The sequence below is a fragment of the Erpetoichthys calabaricus genome, chromosome 8, assembly GCF_900747795.2.
Source record: "Erpetoichthys calabaricus chromosome 8, fErpCal1.3, whole genome shotgun sequence".
NCBI lineage: Eukaryota > Metazoa > Chordata > Cladistia > Polypteriformes > Polypteridae > Erpetoichthys > Erpetoichthys calabaricus.
Window position 1 is genome coordinate 73,867,146 of NC_041401.2, and position 21,257 is coordinate 73,888,402.

The following is a 21,257-nucleotide window of genomic DNA, read 5'->3' on the forward strand; positions in this document are numbered from 1 at the left end:
AGAGACAGGAATGTTATTCAAACGCTGCAAACAAACATTTGTCTCTTTTTCAAAAGTTTAAACTGTGCTCCATGACAAGACAGAGATGACAGTTCCGTCTCACAATTAAAAGAATGCAAACATATCTTCCTCTTCAAAGGAGTGCGTGTCAGGAGAAGTGACTGTCACAGAGATAGAGAGAAAAGCAAACAAATCAATAGGGCTGTTTGGCTTAAGTATGCGAAGCACCGCGGCACAAAGCTGTTGAAGGCGGCAGCTCACACCCCCTCCGTCAGGAGCAGACAAAGAGAGAGAGAGAGAGAGAGATAGAGAGAGACAGAGTTTGTTTTTCAAGCACAAATCAATACGTGCCCTTCGAGCTTTTAAGTATGCGAAGCACTGTGCAGCATGTCGCTTCAGGAAGCAGCTGCACAAAAGATAGCATTTTTAGACGAGCGTCCGTATCGTCTAGGTGTGCGAACAGCCCCCTGCTCAATCCCCCTACGTCAGGATCAGAGAAAGTCAGCGCAAGAGAAAGAGAAAAGTAAGCTGGGTAGCTTCTCAGCCATCTGCCAATAGTGTCCCTTGTATGAAATCAACTGGGCAAACCAACTGAGGAAGCATGTACCAGAAATTAAAAGACCCATTGTCCGCAGAAACCCGCGAAGCAGCGAAAAATCCGCGATATATATTTAAATATGCTTACATATAAAATCCGCGATGGAGTGAAGCCGCGAAGGGCGAAGCGCGATATAGCGAGGGATTACTGTAAAACTGAAGAAAAAGAAATTGCTCAGTTGACATGTTGCTGAAGGTACAAAGTACAAAGTTGAACGTTTTATTTTCAACCATTTGTCACAGTGGTAATGCTGCTCCATCTTGGATTCTTGAATAAAACTGAATTTGAACAATTTTTTAAAATTCAGTTTTATTCTTGAATTAAAATTTATTTGAATATATTTTATGCAGTTTTATTCTTGGATTCTTCAATAAAAAAAATTGTTCAAATGGCATGTTGATGTGAATGTCCGTGTGGGAGGAAAAGTAGCATCCACCATAGGCACTGTGGTGTCTGTTTGCTCAACAAGACACCAAGAAGAAGTGATTGAGCTGTGTTTGTGTGTCTGCTTTTATCCCTTCAGCACTAACTTTTACAAGTACCATAAATTTACACCAGCTGTTACAGATTCAAATCAAATGTAGGTTTTTATTATGTAATAGTAACAATTTTTTAAGCATTGCCTGTAATATATAAATTGAACAATTTCTTTTTCTTCAGTTATATTCTTGCTTTGTTATACCTTTTGTGAAAGTGTTTATTTGATATGTGGACTTTAATTTTCACACATTATACACTTCACGTCAACATTTTGTCATAATTACTATAACATGAAAAAGTTTCTAATATAATCACAAAATTTAAAAAAACAGTAGTTTGATCGCTATCTTTAATCTAAACATTTACTGATGATTCTTGTTTACCATATCCTCACTAATGTATGCAAAGAATGAAATAACATTATCCAATTAATGCACAACATCCAGCAAGATACAAACTATGGAGAACTTTTCAGGGTGCCAAGAACGGAAGTGAAGAGTATTATAATCGGGTCATTAATGGAGGTGAACAACAGAGGATGGTATTTGCAAAATTTTAACAAAAGGTTTAATGTTAGCTTGTTTTAAATATGCTGATACTTTCAATGTATTGCTAAAGATGTTTATTGCTTAATTTTGAAGTAGAATGTTATTTCTGATACCTGAGCAGTAGGGTTCTTTCATTAGCATGACCTATCAAAACACAATACTTGATAAACACTTCTTTTTTAATGTTCTTTAGCCAGGCGTCATGACAGAAAACAGAAAAACACTGACTGAGTCAAACCCTTTTTAAATGTTTTATAATTCTTTTCATCAAATTTCCAAATATAAATTTTTTTAGTTTAACTTTAACGTTTTCACAATTTAGACAGGGTGCACAGGTAATTTCTGTAAACGGTGAAACTCTGTGTGCTGCTAAGCCTAATGTTTTTATTAGTGCAGCTGATATATGCAATTCTACGTGAGGTCTGAAGTTCAGGTTATCCTCTCCTTGACTCAATACATGAAAATCAAAATGAGGATACAACAGAAATTCCTGGAGCTTTCCAATCTTTCAACAGTTTCTCTTTTCAGCTTTTAACATTTGTAATACAGCTTTCATTAATTTGTGATGAACTGAGGTTGAATAAATGAGCAAGACTAAGCTTTGAGATGTCTGAAGAGTGATGCATAATTAGGTTGACCCTTTCTTTTTTACTTATGTATTTTTAGAATTAGCAGTAAGTTGCTCCATGTGATGCCTCCTGCCCCACTGAATACAGAGCATGAAGCCAGGTTCCGTCATCTAAATACAATATTGTGTGCTGTTATTTCTTAGAATTTTTTTAGCTACACACTTTTGGTTGCTCTGTGTGGTATGTATTTATTCACAGATTCATCTGTGTTTTCATCACTATGAGCCAGCCATTTCATTAGCTAAAATAGGTGGCTACACAGGCTGCCGTCATCTGAGGGATGCCATTTATGAAAGTCAAAGGGCCTGTGCTCCTGGCACCATCTGCAGTATATGTACATATAAGGGGTGCCATCTGTGAAGGGGCATCTGCTCTGGACACCGAGGAGGATGCCTACCCCTGGTCATTGAAGAGTAATAATATTGATTACTGTGGAGACTGGCCCGGACACAGACAGGTAGACATCGTTAAAAGCACCACATACGTTTATTTACACAATATTATTTACAGTGAAACACAGCACACAACCCACTTTCACCCCCAAAGTCCAGGCCTCTCACAATGCCTTTTCTCTCTAGGTCCGCCTCCACTCCTCTCCTCCTGAGCTCTTGCTTTGTTCCTCCCAACTCCAGCCATCGAATGGAAGGAGGTGGCCCCTTTTAAACCCATCTGGTTGTGCTCCAGGTGCCTCCCAATGAGCGCCTGCCGGCACTCCCTGGTGTGGTGGAAGTGCTGGGTGTGCACCCAGAAGCACTCTGGGTGTCCCTGGTCTTCTTTCCCCCAGCACTTCTGGTTGTGGCAGAAGTGCTGAGGTCCAGGGCTCCTCAGGCATCGGAGCGCCCCCCTGGCGGTGACCACGGGCCCCTATAGGGTTGAGCTTCCAAGCTCCTTTCCTGTAGTCCCCAAAGCCACCAGGACTGTCGCCCCCTAGTGGTCTGGAGGAGGCGTAATCCCTCCTCCGGTCCTTCCGAGCGTCCCAGCTGGGTACCACCTCCAGCTGCTCACCACATTGCCCCATCGCCAGCTGAGACGCCTAGGGGCCAGCGGCCCATCCCACGAGGGCAGGTCTCCCATGAAGCGGGTCCTACTCATGCAGCTCCAGGGCCAGGTCCTGCAACACAAAACGCAAGTCCGGCCCCCCCAGGGCCGACTGCCGTTGGGCAGGGCACTTACCTCCTGATCCCATCTGTCCGAGGTGCCTGCCTCAGCATGGCCTTCATAGATGTGAAGCCATCCCAGGTGTCCTCAGCGACGGCATGCTCGTGGGAGCCTGCTGCACTCCGGCTACGCATGTTGTCATCACTCCGCACCAGGGGGAAATGGCCCTTCTGTGGACCGGTGGTGGTCCGTGGGGTGAGTCGCTCCTGTGGGGTTGTGTGCTCATTGCTCCTGCGGTGCGTGTGTGTGCTCACCTGCTGCGCCGGGCCGTCCACAAAATTATTTGTATAGACGGGTCCCCGCCTTGAACCAGGCGGAGAGTCCCATCTGGGATGCCATTGTGGAGCCTGGCCAGAACATAGACAGGTAGACATGGTTAAAAACACCACACACATTTATTTACACAATATTATTTACAGTGAAACACAGCACACAACCCACATTCACCCCCAAAGTCCAGGCCTCTCACAATGTCTTTTCTCTCTAGGTCCACCTCCACTCCTCTCCTCCCGAGCTCTTGCGTTCTTCCTCCTGACTCCAGCCATCAAATGGAGGGAGGCGGCCCCTTTTAAACCCACCTGGATGTGCTCCAGGTGCGTCCCAATGAGCACCTGCTAGCACTCCCTGGTATGGCGGAAGTGCCGGCGTGCGCCTAGAAGCACTCTGGGTGTCCCTGGTCTTCTTTCCCCCAGCACTTCTGGGTGTGGCGGAAGTGCTGAGGGCCAGGGCTTCTCAGGCATCGGGGCGCCCCCTGGCAGTGACCACAGGCCCCTGTAGGGTTGAGCTTCCAAGCTTCTTTCCCATGGTCCCCAAAGCCACCAGGGCGGTCGCCCCCTTGTGGTCTGGAGGAGGCATAATCCCTTCTCTGGTCCTTCCGGGCAACCCGGCTGGGTACCACCCCCAGCCGCTCGCCACACTACCCATTATGTACAACGAGGGGTGATGTCCATCAACCCTGCCTAGGGCTCCAGTTTGACCTGCTCTGTCAATACTGCTTGTAATATGGAAACAAGAGCATTAATATATTTTAAAATGGTACTCAGTCTAAATTTTGAAGAAAGGTTTAGACAACATAACAAAACAGAGTGTAGTTTTAATTTAAACAGTAACAGATCCTTCATTTGATCCATCTTGTACTGTGTGTTATAAATAAGGACTACAGTAATCCCTCCTCCATCGCGGGGGTTGCGTTCCAGAGCCACCCGCGAAGTAGGAAAATCCGCGAAGTAGAAACCATACGTTTATATGGTTATTTTTATATTGTCATGCTTGGGTCACAGATTTGCACAGAAACACAGGAGGTTGTAGAGAGACAGGAACGTTATTCAAACACTGCAAACAAACATTTGTCTCTTTTTCAAAAGTTTAAACTGTGCTCCATGACAAGACAGAGATGACAGTTCTGTCTCACAATTAAAAGAATGCAAACATATCTTCCTTTTCAAAGGAGTGCAAAGCAAGCAGTCAAAAAAAAAATCAATACGGCTTTTAAGTATGCGAAGCACCGCCGGTACAAAGCTGTTGAAGGCGGCAGCTCACACCCCCTCTGTCAGGAGCAGGAAGAGAGAGAGAGAGAGAGAGAGAGATAGCGAGAGACAGATAAAAAAAATCAATACGTGCCCTTTGAGCTTTTAAGTATGCGAAGCTCCGTGCAGCCTGTCCTTCAGGAAGCAGCTGCACACAGCCCCCCTGCTCACACCCCCCTACGTCAGCGCAAGAGAGAGAGAGAGAGAAAGTTAGCTGGATAGCTTTTCAGCCATCTGCCAATAGCGTCCCTTGTATGAAATCAACTGGGCAAACCAACTGAGGAAGCATGTACCAGAAATTAAAAGACCTATTGTCCGCAGAAACCCGCGAAGCAGCGAAAAATCCGCGATATATATTTAAATATGCTTACATATAAAATCCGCGATGGAGTGAAGCCGCGAAAGGCGAAGCGCGATATAGCGAGGGATCACTGTATACCAAAATGTTTGCTGAAACTGAGATCTTTGCACTCTGCTGACCATTGCTGCAAAGGCAATACTATTCAGTTTTGAAGGACCAATTTAATTCTCCAGCATGAAAGGAAAACTGTCATCAGTTATAAGCAGGAGCTTTAAATGTTTCTTAGTCACATTGTGGAGGCAAGGGAGAAAGAATGGCAGATGATTCTCAGTGACAAGCACTATTGCCATTTATTAGATACTAAGGAAGAATATCAAGCATAAAATAGAAATGATTTTCATTTTTGTATGGTAAAATGTCTAGGTATCAATCAAACCACTCCTACATTACTCCATGCTCAAACTTTAAGATATAGTATTTCTTAAAGTAGTAATAGTGGTATTGATACTCTCTTTTCATTTATGTGATCCTTGTTGCGTAATAAACCAGTTACTATACTTTGATTTTGTTTAGTTTTTTGTATTTTGACATTTTAATGTGGGAGTTAAATCCAATTTTGGGTATCAAAATATCAAGCATAAGATGACACCCCGGCAGATTTGTGCACTCCAATTCACATGTTGTAATGGAGTTTGATCTTATCAGATGGTAACATTCATACTAATGAACACCGAGACATTTTATGATGAGCGCTTGTTCAGTATACACGCTCATGTGAATTTTAAAGCTGTAAATGAGGGTCAGTCTGCACCACTGCTGGGCATCGTGAACAACCACATCCACTATTTGCTGTTGCTTAGCAACACGAATAGTTCAGCATTTACCTAAATCTTGTTTGAGCTAACTCTCTTATCATGTATTTGAAAGGACTCCTAACTCTTTGTTTTGCATTCCACCATTGTGTAAAGCTTTGTCGATGTTTGATCATCATATTTTGCACTATTTTGTCTTACCAGAATTAATTATTTTGGGTTTATCTTTACATTTTGTGATTGGGCTTTTTGAGCTGCCGATGCCATTAGGAACTTGAACCCAGTTGCGATCACTGCTAAGACAGTGATGTTATGGTAGTGTGAGGGTGCGTATGTTAGTGCATGGTGTTATTCCAGCTGTCTGATATAAATGCCATTTTCACATGTAATATTTGTGAGAGCATTGCTTAAAAGAGAAAGTTAAATGATAGAAATTAATCTTAAATAAGTAAGGTTTTATCATACGAGGGATGTTCAAAAAGTTTCTGCACTTTTTTTTAACTCTATTAAGAATTTCAAAACAAATTACATCGCTTTTCCACATAGTCACCTTCGTTTGGGATGCAATTTTCCCAGCGCCGTAACAACTTTTTAATGCCCAATTACTACTCCTCGCACCTTCACCGTTTCCAATGAAAATATAAAAGTGCGGAAACTTTTTTAACATCCCTCGTATCATTTAGTCACTTTTTAAGAGTATTTTAAGCTATTATTTTGACAAATATTTAATTACTTATATTGGGCTTATCTATTTATTCCACGAGAACCTTGTCTGACATTTGTAAATAATCTGTACCATACAGACAATCCAAAATATTTTTTTACAGACGGATCAGTAAGGTCAAAGCAAATCATGTGTGTTCTATTTCACTTCGTGTTTTTAATTTAATTCCAGAACTTTTTGCTAAGCTTTGGTTTTTCCAAAAGTCTGTTTTTTTGACTTCAGTTTTCTCTGCCTCATTTAAAATTGCAATCTGTTTCTCTTCAGTCTGGTGCTTTATTTTTTTTGCAGACACATCAAAACTATAATTGATGTGGTTGTGGCCTTACTTCTTTTACGTTCACTTCTGTCATTTGACTGCCCAAATTGGGATGTCCTACAGAGAATCTTCCAGAAGATTCTTGCCCCAAAGGTGATCACTGCCCTCTGTGACATGCAGCAAAATCACTTTTGCAATTTAATGGATAAGTGGTTAAATTATCTGCATTGACCTAGCTGGATGCTGCTAAATAATCATAATGGTTTAAGGAATAAATTGTTTCGTTTTAAATCTTTCTCTCTCCACACTACTTTTCTGTATGTTTTAGAATAGAAGAATATCAGTGGAACAATGGATAAAATATTTTTTGTAGTGAAGCATTAAAACTGAATCATTAACTTTTTTATGTTTGCTCCTAACTCTTTTTGTGCAGGTCCACGCTAGTGAGTCACGCCTTCCATCAAGTCCACAGTCTCGACATGCTGAGCAACAAGCAAAAAGAAAATGTGTCTTATCTGCTGGCCTCCATGCACCTCTCCATTAACAAAAATGATGGTGGCCACAAAGGAGCAGGAAGTTTTGGCCACCTCACAAACTGCACATTTGAGAAATTTGTGTTGGCGTTTATTGCACTGCTTCGACAAAAATATGTGGACCTAATGTTGCAGCATGGTCGAATAGACTGCACACTAGAGCATATTAACAACATTCTGGAGACCTCAGAAAAACTCCAAAAAGATCTGGACCATGAAAAGGTGGTCCTTGAAGAACGTAAGCTGGGAACACAGCAAATCCTGTCCCAGATGGGTCAGGACAAGGCCATGGTTGAACAACAGATCCGCATGATTACCCGTCAGAGAAAAAAAATCAAGAAGCTCCAATCTCTGTTGCCTGAACTCCACCTGGCTCATGAAAGGTCTGTCTACAAGTGTTCAGCCATTGTTTCCAACATCAAGAAGAATGTTGGAGAGATTGACATTGAATCTTTGGGTAGGTGAAAGACATATATCAGCAGAACTTTAAAAATGGGGAATACTGTGATGAAAATTCTGTTTACCTTGAATGATCTTAAATGTCATTAATATATTTCAATTATCAGTGATGCATGCAGTCCTCTACATCTGATCATCACTTTTTTAGAGGTGGTAAGCTGCTATTTTCAACTGATCTGAGGCTGGCATTAGAGAGTCAGTGATGCGTGCCACTTCACGTCATCTCTGTATATTATATCTGCAGTATTTTCAAACCTTCTGTCTCTTATGAGACCCCTGTATAGATTGTCACAAAGTGTCACCTTAAAGAAACAGTAAAGGAAAATTGAGACACTTTGTTTCTGTGCTGCACTATGATGAGTGGGAGTTCAATTCCATTGTTTCATGCTATGATGGAACATCTTGTTTTTAGTGTTTGCAGAAACCGTCTTCACCTTTGAGGGTTTGTTTGTACCTGAATGTAGAGAAAAGCCAAGCAAAATGACACCTTTTATTGGCTAACTAGAAAGATTACAATATGCAATATTAGGTTAGCCAATAAAAGGTGTCATTTTGCTTGGCTTTTCTTTACATTCATAATGGCTAACACGGTACAACACCCTAGTACTACATTTGTACCTGAAGAAAGAGAATAAAACAGGTTGTTTCCATTTACATGGAATTCTTTGCCTTTTCATTCTGTAGGGGAGCTGCGTGCTATGCAGAAGCCAGATGCTGACATTGAAGATCTGATGGCCTCAATTATTACAGTCCTGAAGTCTCCCACTGCTGACCTCTCTTGGTCCAAAGGTGCCAAAAGACAGATGGCCAACTTGGACAGGTTCCTGGAGGAACTTAGCTCCTTTGATAAAATTCAGGTACATTTTTCAAGCTTATTTAATGTGTACAAAATAGTGTAGATTGCCAGGTGCCTAGCAAAGCTCTTTTATGCCATCTGAATCTGTATCAGCTTGTGTCAGTTTTCTTCCTGTTGTCTTATTTTTTTAGACTGAACAGGAGTGCGGAATTCAGTGAATGTGAAGCTCATTTATTGTACTTTTCTCCTTTTTGCTGGCATTCATTTTTCACTCTCTATGAAATGCCTGTTCTACGTATATATTTAACAAGCTCTGGCACAGTGCTTCCTTCTTAGTAAGACAAAGATAATGTTAGTGGCATTTGGACCAAGGCACAAAACTGTGAGATGCAAGCTTGTCATGAACAATCACATTCACTCATCCCAGAACAATCCCATTCATTCATTCATTTTCTTAAGTTATTTTTTACTGCAGTATTATTACAGGGTTGTGAGGAAAGTCAGCATATCTTGGCATCATTTGGAGCAGTACAGAAATCCTGCCCCACCAGTGTATTGGACGGTATGCTCATGTACCCAGTCTTTTAATCCAAGCTGCATAGATGACAAACTACACAGAGGACATTGGGGAAAGTGTCATTTTTTTACACCTTTATATGTTAGGCAGAATGCGTGGATGTTCATGCATATACCTGCTTCTCTGTTTCACACTGATAGCATCACCTCTGTACTCTGGGCAGCTGGGTTATCCTGGGTCAGTACCCAGCTGTGGCCACTGAGTTTGGACCTGCTTCTGTCCTGGATACTGGATCTGGCATACACTTTGTTTTAAGGCTTAGAATGTTTCCTATTGTATCTATTAATCCATCCATCCATCCATTTTCCAACCCGCTGAATCCGAACACAGGGTCACGGAGGTCTGCTGGAGCCAATCCCAGCCAACACAGGGCACAAGGCAGGAACCAATCCCGGGCAGGGTGCCAACCCACCGCAGGACACACACAAACACACCCACACACCAAGCACACACTAGGGCCAATTTAGAATCACCAATCCACCTAACCTGCATGTCTTTGGACTGTGGGAGGAAACCGGAGCGTCCGGAGGAAACCCACGCAGACACGGGGAGAACATGCAAACTCCATGCAGGGAGGACCCGGGAAGCGAACCCGGGTCTCCTAACTGCGAGGCAGCAGCGCTACCACTGCGCCACCGTGCCGCCTGTATCTATTAATATATTTTATAAGTGGAGCTTGTGTTCTTCTTCAAAAGCTGATGAGAGTAATTGTCTAGGGTAGGTTGTTGAGTTATAGAGTCCCATACTTTAGTATGTCCATAAGACTTAGCTGGAGTTGTGCCCCTTAACAGAATTCTCCTTGCTTCGTTCCACTCAGCTGCAATTTTCAATTTTTCTGAACCCAACTGTAAAGAACAGTTAAACCACAACACTCAGGGTTTATTTAATCCTCCAGTGCATGGCAGTCATTTTAGTATTAATATATAGACGGACCTTTTAGACTCTAATACTGCACCTACTAGTAATTAACCCAAAAGAAAATGTATATATACAGTATTATAAATCAGTCACCTATACAAAAATACATTTAAGACAGTATATATAAAGGAGTAACTTTTTTGCACTAGGTTAAATGCAAATCATCACTAAGAGAGTAGAAATGAAAACAGACACATTATCATAAATAAATGAAAATAAAGAATGTTATCAAAATATGAACAACTATGTGAAAATGTTACAATAGTCATAAAAAATGCAGTTACATGACAATTCCACAGTGAAAAAATGTCAACTCAATCCATAGATAATTTATGAGATTGTATCCTGGAGGAAATTGTTAACTGTGACCAAAATGGATATAAAGTCCAAAGATTCCAGCAGCTGTCCCTTGGGTAGCCAGTTATATATGAAAAATCCAAACATTTGCGAGGACACTTATTTGTGATTTAAAAATCAATTTCGATGACCATGGAGTTATTTGTAAATAGCAAATGGTAGTATTGTCTAGTTTGCTCATGCACTTTGAGCTGGGTTCTTTGTAAAGGTTTCTAGTATAACATTCAAGTTCAACTAACTCAATATGTTATAATGATACGTGCTGGTGAAATTGAATCAAAGCCATTGGACGCGCATTGGTAGCAAGTGTAGTAGCACTTTGTATAATTGGCAATGATGTCAGAAATGGGTGCATGTCAAGACCAATGTACAGTTTATTATTTTGATGTTTCTATGGTCAGTAATGTACAAAGCAGCTGCAAGATCCAGCAGAATACGTTTAGGGAGATATTTTGCATTTGCATTCAGAAAAAGGTTATTTATACTTTTTGTTGTGGAGTCATCCTGGAGTGACTCCAGATGTCATTCTGAGGATTTCCTGGATGTGACCTAGGATAGGGTTTAGGCCGCTTTGAACCCAAAACCTCCAGAGACACCAGAGATAATTTACAGTAAAGGGAAAGGCTTAACTGGTAGGTTGAAGAGTGTTCATTTATAAATATTGTATGTTTGTACTTTTGAGATGGGCAAATAGGTAAGTCACCCCATCTAACAGACAGAATCAACACGAGTATAGTCAAGTCCAGAGTGGGTGCAGGGATTTTTGTGTTGTATGTTTATTTGGTACTTTTTTCTCATTTTGTTCATCAGTGTGTTCTAATTTAACACATAAATCATGTGCTTATATTTGGCTTTCTTGCTGCCTGTTCTGACTCAGCAGAAGTCAGAGGAAAATTTTTATTAAGGGGGTCAGGAGATGAAGTGAGGTCAAAAAATATGAGCGAGGGTCAATACTAGAGGGAATAAAAATAATCTTTCAAACAAACCAGAAAATGCTAAACAAAAATTATAAGTCGTTAGTTCAAATAACTCATGTAAAAAAATACCTCCAGGCTCCATTTCTGTTCAAGATTGAAAAGACAGGCCACAGGATTAATCTCAATGGCTCAAATCATTCAAGGCAACTGTGTCTGCTGCTATCCCAATACACAAACTAATTGGACCAGAGGAAACCATCAGATATTGTACAAATCTGAAATATATATTAGGAGCAGTGAACAGATGGGGTGTGATTTCTGTTTATTTGATACTTTTGCCTTCTCCCTTTAATCAGTCCTCCATTGTGTCTATTGTGTAATACAAGCTTTGTTTTTGATAAGGCTTTGGTTTTTGGCAGGTTGTGGTCTATTTTAGGATGGCACACAGAAACTCTTTATGTCACTGTGGAATGGAGAACATGTATGTGAACTTCAAGGGTCACAAACTAAAAGCCTTGGCATCTTTGGTTTTTGCTGCAAGTACATTTATCACTTAGTTAGCTGATACTATACTGAACCTTTGTTAAGCCTCCTACCTCACTTTCCAGGCACTATGATTGACTACAAATGTTTTTCTGTGTGAATTTTTCATATTCTTCCCATGAAGGTGTTTTTTTTTTGTTTTTGGATTGTTTCAAAATCTCCAAAGATCTGCTTTTAAGATGCTCTATTAGCCTGGCACAAGTCAATGGAGGTTATATACATGAATGTACTTGGTGCTCTGTCTAAGGTTATTTTGTGACTTCTGTCCAATGATGCCATCTCCCCATCTGAATGTAAGCAGGTTCAGAAAATGGAGAAATGAATGAATAGCTCTGTACTTTCTTGAACAAATTAATTCTTTACTTCCAGGTTTCTTCTTGCCTACTTTAAACTGCATGCCCATAGCGTAGGCTATGGAGTATGGGGTTAAGTGAAACCCAGACTTAATATTTTTAATATTTGTAAAGTCTTGCCCACGTATATTTTTATTATATTACAAACATGTTTATGACAAGACAATGCATTCATTATGTTTTCAGCTCCCAGAAACTACCCTGACGGCCCTGGAAACCCAGTTGCAGAAGGAGTGTTATACCGCAGAGAACATGGAGCACAAAGCTGGAGGAAACTCCGCTGCCGGTAGCCTTTTGAGGTGGTTGCAGAATGCAGTATCCTACCATCGATTAACCATGTCCAGGGTAGGTAGTGCTCCTAGACTGAGTTTTGTACAAGAATAATTGGCTCCCAGGAAGAATGAATGCAGACAAGGAGCTTAAGATGGTTGATGTGGTAATGGCTGTCCCTGAGATTTGGCATTTAGCCATGCATGTTCATCTTAGAAATCTATGATAACATTCAGGTATGAATGTGCAGTGTACACATGTGACGTAGTAGTGGTGCTTGTCTGTATGTTCATTGGTCAATGCTTTTTGGTAGAAGAATATGGATCTAAGATAACTGTATTTATCCAGAGAGAAGGAAACAAAGACACTGTAACTAAGAGAAAAGTACAAATTTGCTATTTAGCTGAAGTAGATTTTAATGGTAGCAGATACAGTAGATTTCAGTCCAATTGTAAGCCTTTCTCAAAGGGTGTCTACAGAGCTGGGCATACAGTAGAGAAGAGAATGTGATGTTCAGGATGAAGGAAGTCGGCATCTTGAATTGTAATACAATCTCCTTAGAAGTAACTGTACACTCCTGTTGGAGAAACAGCTAGTCACACTAGAGTAGGCAGTGCAAGCATCTTCTCGTAGAAATGAGTGTTACCAGCATATGTGTATGACATTAGATAATGGTGAAACTTATGTGGCTTCTGATGAGAACTGCTCTAAGTATAAAACCTTGGAAACACTGCTAAGACTAATAAAGAAGGAGAACAAATACAGATGGACAGTTAGAGATGTGTCCAGGAATAGAAAAATTTATGTAATCTTCTTGGAAAGCTTCAACGCTTGTATTTTAGGGAATGCACAAAATTCTGACCTTAATTTGTGTCACCCCACCAGACTTCTAAGAATGGTGCACAACATTAAGAAAGTGCACGGAGTCAAACAAAATTAAAGGAAAGGAACAGTCAAGAAATCAAATTTTTATCAATGGCTAAGACAAACAAGATAAAGTTAAACATTTAAATTGCTGTCTAAATAACTAAAATGGACTACTACGATATGTGCTGGTGAAATTGAATTAAAGCCATTCGTGGAGCATTGGTAACACGTGAAGTAGCACTTTGTATAATTGGCAATGATGTCAGAAATGGATGCATGCCAAGACCAATGTACAGTTCATTATTTTGATGTTTCTATGGTCAGTAATGTACAAAGCAGCTACAAGATCCAGCAGAATAAGTTCAGGGAGATATTCTGCATTTGCATTCAGAAAAAGGTTCTTTATACTTTGTGTTGTGGAATTCTGACAGAAGTAGGATTCTCATGTAATATGGATCTATAAAATAAGTTTAGAAATTGGTGATTGGTTAAATTTATCGCAATTAGGTGAATTTTCTTTTAAAGTTTTCACACACCTAAACGTATTAATATTTATATATATCTTAAAAATAATAAATGGTTGGACAAGGAGTTTACAGTTAGGAAGGGGTGATGCGGTACAGGTTTAGAACCTAGCAAGGACCAAGAAGGAGACCTAGATATGTGGTCAAGTAGTGGTCATTATATAGTTAAAAAATGGATATGAGGCCTCCAAATACTCCACAAAGGCTTCAGTGGCCAGGCCAAGGGTCACTTACCTGTCTGGGAAAGGCCTCACCCCAGTGGGCTTAATCCCAACTCTACTGGCCTGCCTCAAGGCACAAGGAATTTCAGAACATTTAAAGGAACAGTACAAAGCTATACAATCAACACAGCAAATACATAAGAATATGAAAAATAATAATTAAAAAAATAACTTTAAAACACATGTTAATACATAACAGTGGTTAGGGTTACCTATGAGATATGGCCATTACAGTACTAGGTAACTGAAAGCTTAGTTTTGCAGAGGCACCAGACACAGAGAGATCTCTATCCTGGAGTGTATTTAGCCAAAGTATGGGCTCCTGTGACCCTAGACATCATTCTGATGGTTTCCTGGATGTGACCTAGGATAGGATTTAGGCCGCTTCGAACAAAAAAACTCCAGAGACTCCAGGGATAATTTACAGTAAAGGGAAAAGCTTAACTGGTAGGTGGAAGATTGTCCATTTATAAATATTGTATGTTTGTACTTTTGAGGTGGGAAAATAGGCAAGTCACGCCATCTAAAAGACAGGATCAACACGAGTATGGTCAAGTCCAGAGTGGGTGCAGGATTTTTGTGTTGTATGTTTATTTGGTACTTTTTTCTTGTTCTGTTCATCAGTGCCTTGTGTGTTCTAATTTAAGACATAAATCATGTGCTTATATTTGGCTTTCTTGTTGCCTGATCTGACTCAGCAGAAGTCAGAGGAAAATTTTTATTAAGGGGGTCAGAAGATGAAGCGAGGTCAAAAAATATGTGCAAGGGTCAATACTAGAGGAAATAAAAATAATCTTTCAAACATACCAGAAAATGCTAAACAAAAATTATAAGTCATTAGACAGATATTGAGTCAAAAAATGCAAAGGAAAACATGTAGAAATTTTCATATCAAATGTTGATTTGATCCAAACAGACAGAAGTTGAGTCAAAAAAAAGCAAGAAAAACATGTAGACTCGCTCATCAAACATTGATTTGATCCAAACGTGGATGAGAAAGAGTTCTGATGACCCTTTAACCATTCGCACCAATGGGATCACGAGGGAAATCCCCTAAGCATCAGCTGATGTGAGACTCACAAAACACAGACACTCGCAAGAATGCAACATGATGTCACAGGAAGGCAGCAAAAAATTCCAAGTCTTTCAGAAATCAAGATAGTAAGAGATAAGTGTGCAGTTCTTGAGGGCAAAAGCCCAGGTTAGATGCATAGAAGATTAATAAAATTCACCAATCATTGCAGTGTCATTCTGAGTAGAAAGAGTGAAAAATATAAGTTTGTGTTACTGAAATATGTGTAAGAAATGAAGTCATTCAAGAAACATCACTTGAAAAATAAAATAGTTCATGAGTCAATTTAAATATAGTGTATATGTTTGTGGCCTAGTGACTATGTATTAAACATTAAACTGCCAATTCAAACCTGCCCTGAAAAACTCAGTAATTTGCCTGTGCCCTGTGTTGAAGAGAAATAGAATGAACTTAATTTTGGTTTGCATTTGGCAATGCTAATAGTTAATGAGATATTTTAGTAAGGCTGACAGTTTATTTTCCTTACCTTACATACCTTACACACTCAGTTTAACACACAGAGCACTATAATTGACTGATAATCACTTGGATTATAGAAACTGCTCATATGACATTAAAGAAAAGATGCAAGAAAAACAAACACAGGAGGCAGTTCTTACTTTGTTTAGAGGGTTCCTGACATTTCTTGATTTTTCCATGCTTTTTTGTGTAGCATTTCTCTGGTCGTCAGCTCTCTTTAATGACCAGTTGTAGGTGAGTTAAAGCTAAACTGTTAGGGTGAGACTCAAGGTTCTCTTGTCTCCAAATGGTAAACGCTTGTAAAAGTTTACCTGAAACAGTTAATGCTGAGCTTGATACACAGTAACAATTAGATGTGAGAAATCAGCTCTTTAGCTGTTTGTTTACTACTGTAGCTACTTAGAGCTCTAATTTATCTTGTTGCAGATAAAGCAGTTTTATGATATCAGGCTTTTAAGGATAATGTCTGATACTGTGTGGGTTCTGGGTTTAAGCAAAGAACTAGTTGTGTAATTCAATTGTTCTCTTTGCTTTCTGGTCTTTCGTCTGTGTTAGGGTGTTGTCTCACTCACCTTGCCATAGGTATTAGGCTCTTTGCTGTGTCTTCTGCAGCTTTAAAGGAAAACACGTGAATCCTTCTGAACTAAGAGCTTAGGGGCTGAGATTACCTTGTTGAAGTTCAGTTTCTGTTCCCAAACTGGACTCCGTTTCTAGCACAGAACTGAAACATGAAAGAGTGCATCTGAGAGCTTGTGATACCCCCACCATGTCCACTGGCATTTCACTGTGTCCAGCTCCCAGAACTCTAATAATCGTATCTTCCAGACCTAAGCAGATTGTTTTCAGTCCTAAAGAAAGATGCATGACTGAGTTTGCTGGCTCCATGGAGTGTATGGGTGAACTTGCTGGCTCCAATGAGTGTGAAGAGGTGCATGCTTCTGATTTTTAATGGAAGATGTCCAGTTCAATTTATAGGCCTGCTTTTACAGTAGGTGTCATGTCAGGAAGCAAGAGTTCAGGTTGCATTTAAAAATTATGATGAATTTCCTTTCAGATATACATTTGGTCTTCAGACATGTTGTCTTATCCTTGTTTACCAGCTCTGGTTATCAGATGAAATTCAAAAAGCAAGCCGAGAAATTTTTGGGCAGTGGTACAGCTGCAGAATAGGTCAACAGCTCAGTTTAATGTCCTTCTGGTCTGCAGATGGAGGATTGTGGCTGGCTTTCTGCATCTATTTCAAATGACCCCATTTAACAGAGAAGGATTTGTGTGCAATATTATCCTACAAAAACAGGAAATGCCTGCTTTGTCCTACAAGCCCAATTGTAAAAATGTCAACAAAACCATACACCTCTGAACCAGGTGTATAAAACTCCCAGTTAAACCACAATCTCATTTCAGACCAAATATACTAAAGCCAGACGTGTGACCTATTAACTGAGCCTAATGCATTGGCAGTCTTGACACACTGAACAATCCCAGTCACATTTGAACACACAAATCGTTAACCTAAAATACAAAGATAAATAGATAGATAGATAGATAGATAGATAGATAGATAGATAGATAGATAGATAGATAGATAGATAGATAGATAGATAGATAGATAGATAGATAGATACTTTATTAATACCAAGGGGAAATTCACATACTCCAGCAGCAGCATACTGATAAAAAAAACAATATAAATTAAAGAGTGATAAAAATGCAGGTATAACAGACAATAATTTTGTATAATGTTAACATTTACCCCCTCGGATGGAATTTAAGAATCGCATAGTGTGGGGGAGGAACGATCTCCTCAGTCTGTCAGTGGAGCAGGACAGTGACAGCAGTCTGTTGCTGAAGCTGCTCCTCTGTCTGGAGATGATACTGACTTTAGTAGATGCAGTGGATTCTCCATGATTGACAGGAGCCTGCTCAGCGCCCGTCGCTCTGCCACGGATGTCAAACTGTCCAGCTCTGTGCCTACAATAGAGGCCTTGACATTTTTTAACAAAACTATGATAGTTTCGGGCGGCATGGTGGTGCAGTGGGTAGCGCTGCTGCCTCGCAGTTGGGACACCTGGGGACCTGGGTTTGTTTCCTCCAGGAGCTCCGGTTTCCTCCCACAGTCCAAAGACATGCGAGTTAGGTGGATTGGCGATTCTAAATTGGCCCTAGTGTGTGCTTGGTGTGTGGGTGTGTTTGTGTGTGTCCTGTGGTGGGTTGGCACCCTGCCCAGGATTGGTTCCTGCCTTGTGCCCTGTGTTGGCTGGGATTGGCTCCAGCAGACCCCCGTGACCCTGTGTTCGGATTCAGCGGGTTGGAAAATGGATGGATGGATGATAGTTTCCATTGTCAAAGTTTAGTAGCCAGATTTAGTCTGGCTGAATAGAGTGCTAATATATTTTTTTGTTTTGTGTAATTTTTGTCTTTTACATTGTATTCCAGCATTTTAGACAATGACAATTGGGATTTAATGAACAAATAATTTTATATATGTCATCAAGTATGTTAAAAATGACACAAAAGGTTTAATACCATAGTCTTCACTTTCACAATCTGAGACATTTGTAAATGCAACATTGTGTTTTGAGGCCACAGCTTTACAAAACACTCTGGCATTTTTTTGGATATTTTCTTTGTAATTTATAACTATATCCAGGGAACCCCCAACACTACCATATGCCCACCACAACCGCCACCCCACCTGCATGTCCTAGTCCTGACAATTTGACAAGTCAGCATGTGTTTGGAGGGGTCTGATTTTGCATCTTTGGTCAGTGTTACAAGGTAGGCTTGAAGGTGAGCTTGTACGCAGCATATCTGTGACACATTGTACTTTATGTTAGTCTAGTGCACCACTTAACTCAATGTAATAAAATGTGTGGGAAAAGAGCAAAGTGCCCATAGCTTCAATGTTAGCCATTGATCATATTGACTAGGCTTGGCTGCAGGTCTAAATGTCACTGAGTCATTTGTTTTACAATGAAAGAAATAAATGTTCTTCAAAGTACAATTCTAACATTAGCTGCTAAATATCAAAGCAGCCCACAGAAACAGATTAGACGCACTGAGGCCAGCTTACAGTAAGCAAATGCAACTTGAATTTATCTCTTTCTTTCACTTTGATTTTCATAATCTAGCATGTTTATTGTTGTATAAGGGTAAATGAAGCAAGACTTTAAGAAGTAGTCATATATGGCATGAACAGCTTATCGTGGTTCAAACTTCTCCAGTTGCTGCCTCTTTCCCTAAATGTTGATAATAAATAAATGTTTAAAAGACTTTGTCCAGTTTTCTTTTAAAAATTTGCTTCCAAGGTTAAACAGCTTTAATAGTTTCAGGACAACTTCAGATTGAATAATTTATGATTATGCATTTTTTTCTGAGTGGGTTCAAATTGTTCTTTATTATATCTGTTATTTTTACAAAATATATAGCTTCTCCCCTTTATAAATCCAGAATCACTGCTTAGTGACTTGTGTAGCAGAGGAGACTTGACTGTGCTTAAGCATATGAACATTAAAGAAAGCATATGTCATTGTTTTGTAACAAATTATTAATTGCTGACAGAACTGCAAAAAAAAGCACTTGAGAAGTAACAAATTACAACATTTATAATATAGTAAAGTACATAGCAGTCCTGCATGGACCAGAAGATGTTAGGAAACCATAATAAGGAAGATCCTGACTGTCTTGTATTTCCTTAAACTGCCAATTGTTTGTAACTTTCATTTTCAGATGTTGCCTTATTTTCAGTATATGATCACCTTTCCTCCCTGCTTTTACTCTCTTCCTTCCTTCCCAGAAATATTTAATCCTCCGTGAGGTTTTAGAACAGAGTCACATTATAGGTAAGCAACTATGCTATAAAAATCTCAGGTTCACAACATCTTCTGGTGGCTACTGATCTCTTTCTACTTATGTGTCTTGAAACACACACATGTAGAGTGTAGGTAGCTGTAAATGACCATGTACTCCATTATTTGTTTTCCTGGCTATATTGTGCAATACGACTACTGCCTCCTGGTGGCAACTCATTTAATCATATACTGTACCTTGAGCCACGCTTCTGTAGCCAGTGGATTCTGACGCAGAATGTGCCTTATTAAAGGAATGCTACAAAATAACAGGTGTCCTTGACTTCCATGGTCAACATGAATATTTCTGGACTTAATTCATTTACTTATAGGGCTGGCGCCACCTTTAAGGTGAATTAGGCATTCACCTAGGGCCCAGATCATAACGGGTCAGTTACCAAACAGTCGGTTGGTGCACTAATAAGCTTGGCCTAGGGCGCAAAGTAACCTTGCACCGGCATTACTTACTTATTTCCTTGTTATGGAAATGTTCAAAATACATTTTGACACTGATTTTCTTAACTTTCCTTACATGCTAAAATAAAAAAAAATGTTTTTGACATCCTAGATGTTTGGTATTTAACATACCGATGAGTACCAATAAGATATATATTGTAATTTTTTTAGTGTTGAGTATTTAGGTACTGGTTGACACTAATCTTGTAATGGACTAAGAATGCAATAAACTATTAATGGGTGGAGAAATGGATCCCATGAAATCAATGAGAATGAACTGAATTTTCTACAAACACCAATACACAATTAAATAAGTAGATCCACCACAGAACCTGTGTTCAGGTACAAGTTTAAAACTCCATGCCATCTCTGACTGGCCCTACCACACATGGTGGAAAATGCTGTTGTACATCTCAGAACAAGCTTCGCCGGCTTATACACAAAAGGGGAATGTTGTTCTGCACCTCAAGATGAGCTTTAGTCTTGCATCCATCCAGGTCAAAACATGGTTGTGTTATTATAAAATGAGATAAAGGCTAGAGGCCCATTAGTACTCTTGCATGTCATTAACTAACAATGTTTTTAGAAGCATTGAGAATTTAAAAATAAATGTAGATTTGTATCAAAAGACAGTTGCTGTAATAATAATTAATAATAAGCTCTCGCTGCATAAGGAAAGCAGAAACTATCTTAAAAGACTCCTCACACCCCGCTCATGACATGTTCTAACTGTTGCCATCAGGCAAAAGATATAAGAGCATCAAAACAAAGACTAATAGGCTGAATAACAGTTTCTACCCTGTTGCTATTAGGGCACTGAATGCCACCTAATCACCTCCAATGCAGCAGTGCAATAGATGACATCTTGTGCAATAGTGTTCATGTGCAATTAAGGTCTTATGTTGAATGTTTGAGTTTTACCTTATTTCTTCTTGTCCTTTGTTATCCTTTTGTAATTATATTTATTTATATTTTGACACTGCAGGGACTGCACCTAATTTCGTTGTATTTGTTACAATGACAATAAAGGTATT

At 39.7% G+C, this 21,257-nt stretch overlaps 1 protein-coding gene across 3 annotated transcripts in view; it reads left to right on the forward strand.

Annotated features, from left to right (window-relative positions):
• Positions 1-21,257, forward strand: part of LOC114656546 (dynein axonemal heavy chain 9-like) — a 247,958-nt gene that overhangs the window by 37,296 nt on the left and 189,405 nt on the right. For all 3 annotated transcript variants that reach the window (XM_051930715.1, XM_051930717.1, XM_051930716.1), the window contains exons 13-15: positions 7,466-8,022; positions 8,709-8,881; positions 12,672-12,830. In XM_051930715.1, the coding sequence (XP_051786675.1) occupies positions 7,466-8,022; positions 8,709-8,881; positions 12,672-12,830 (889 nt within the window). The remainder of the gene's footprint in view (positions 1-7,465; positions 8,023-8,708; positions 8,882-12,671; positions 12,831-21,257) is intronic.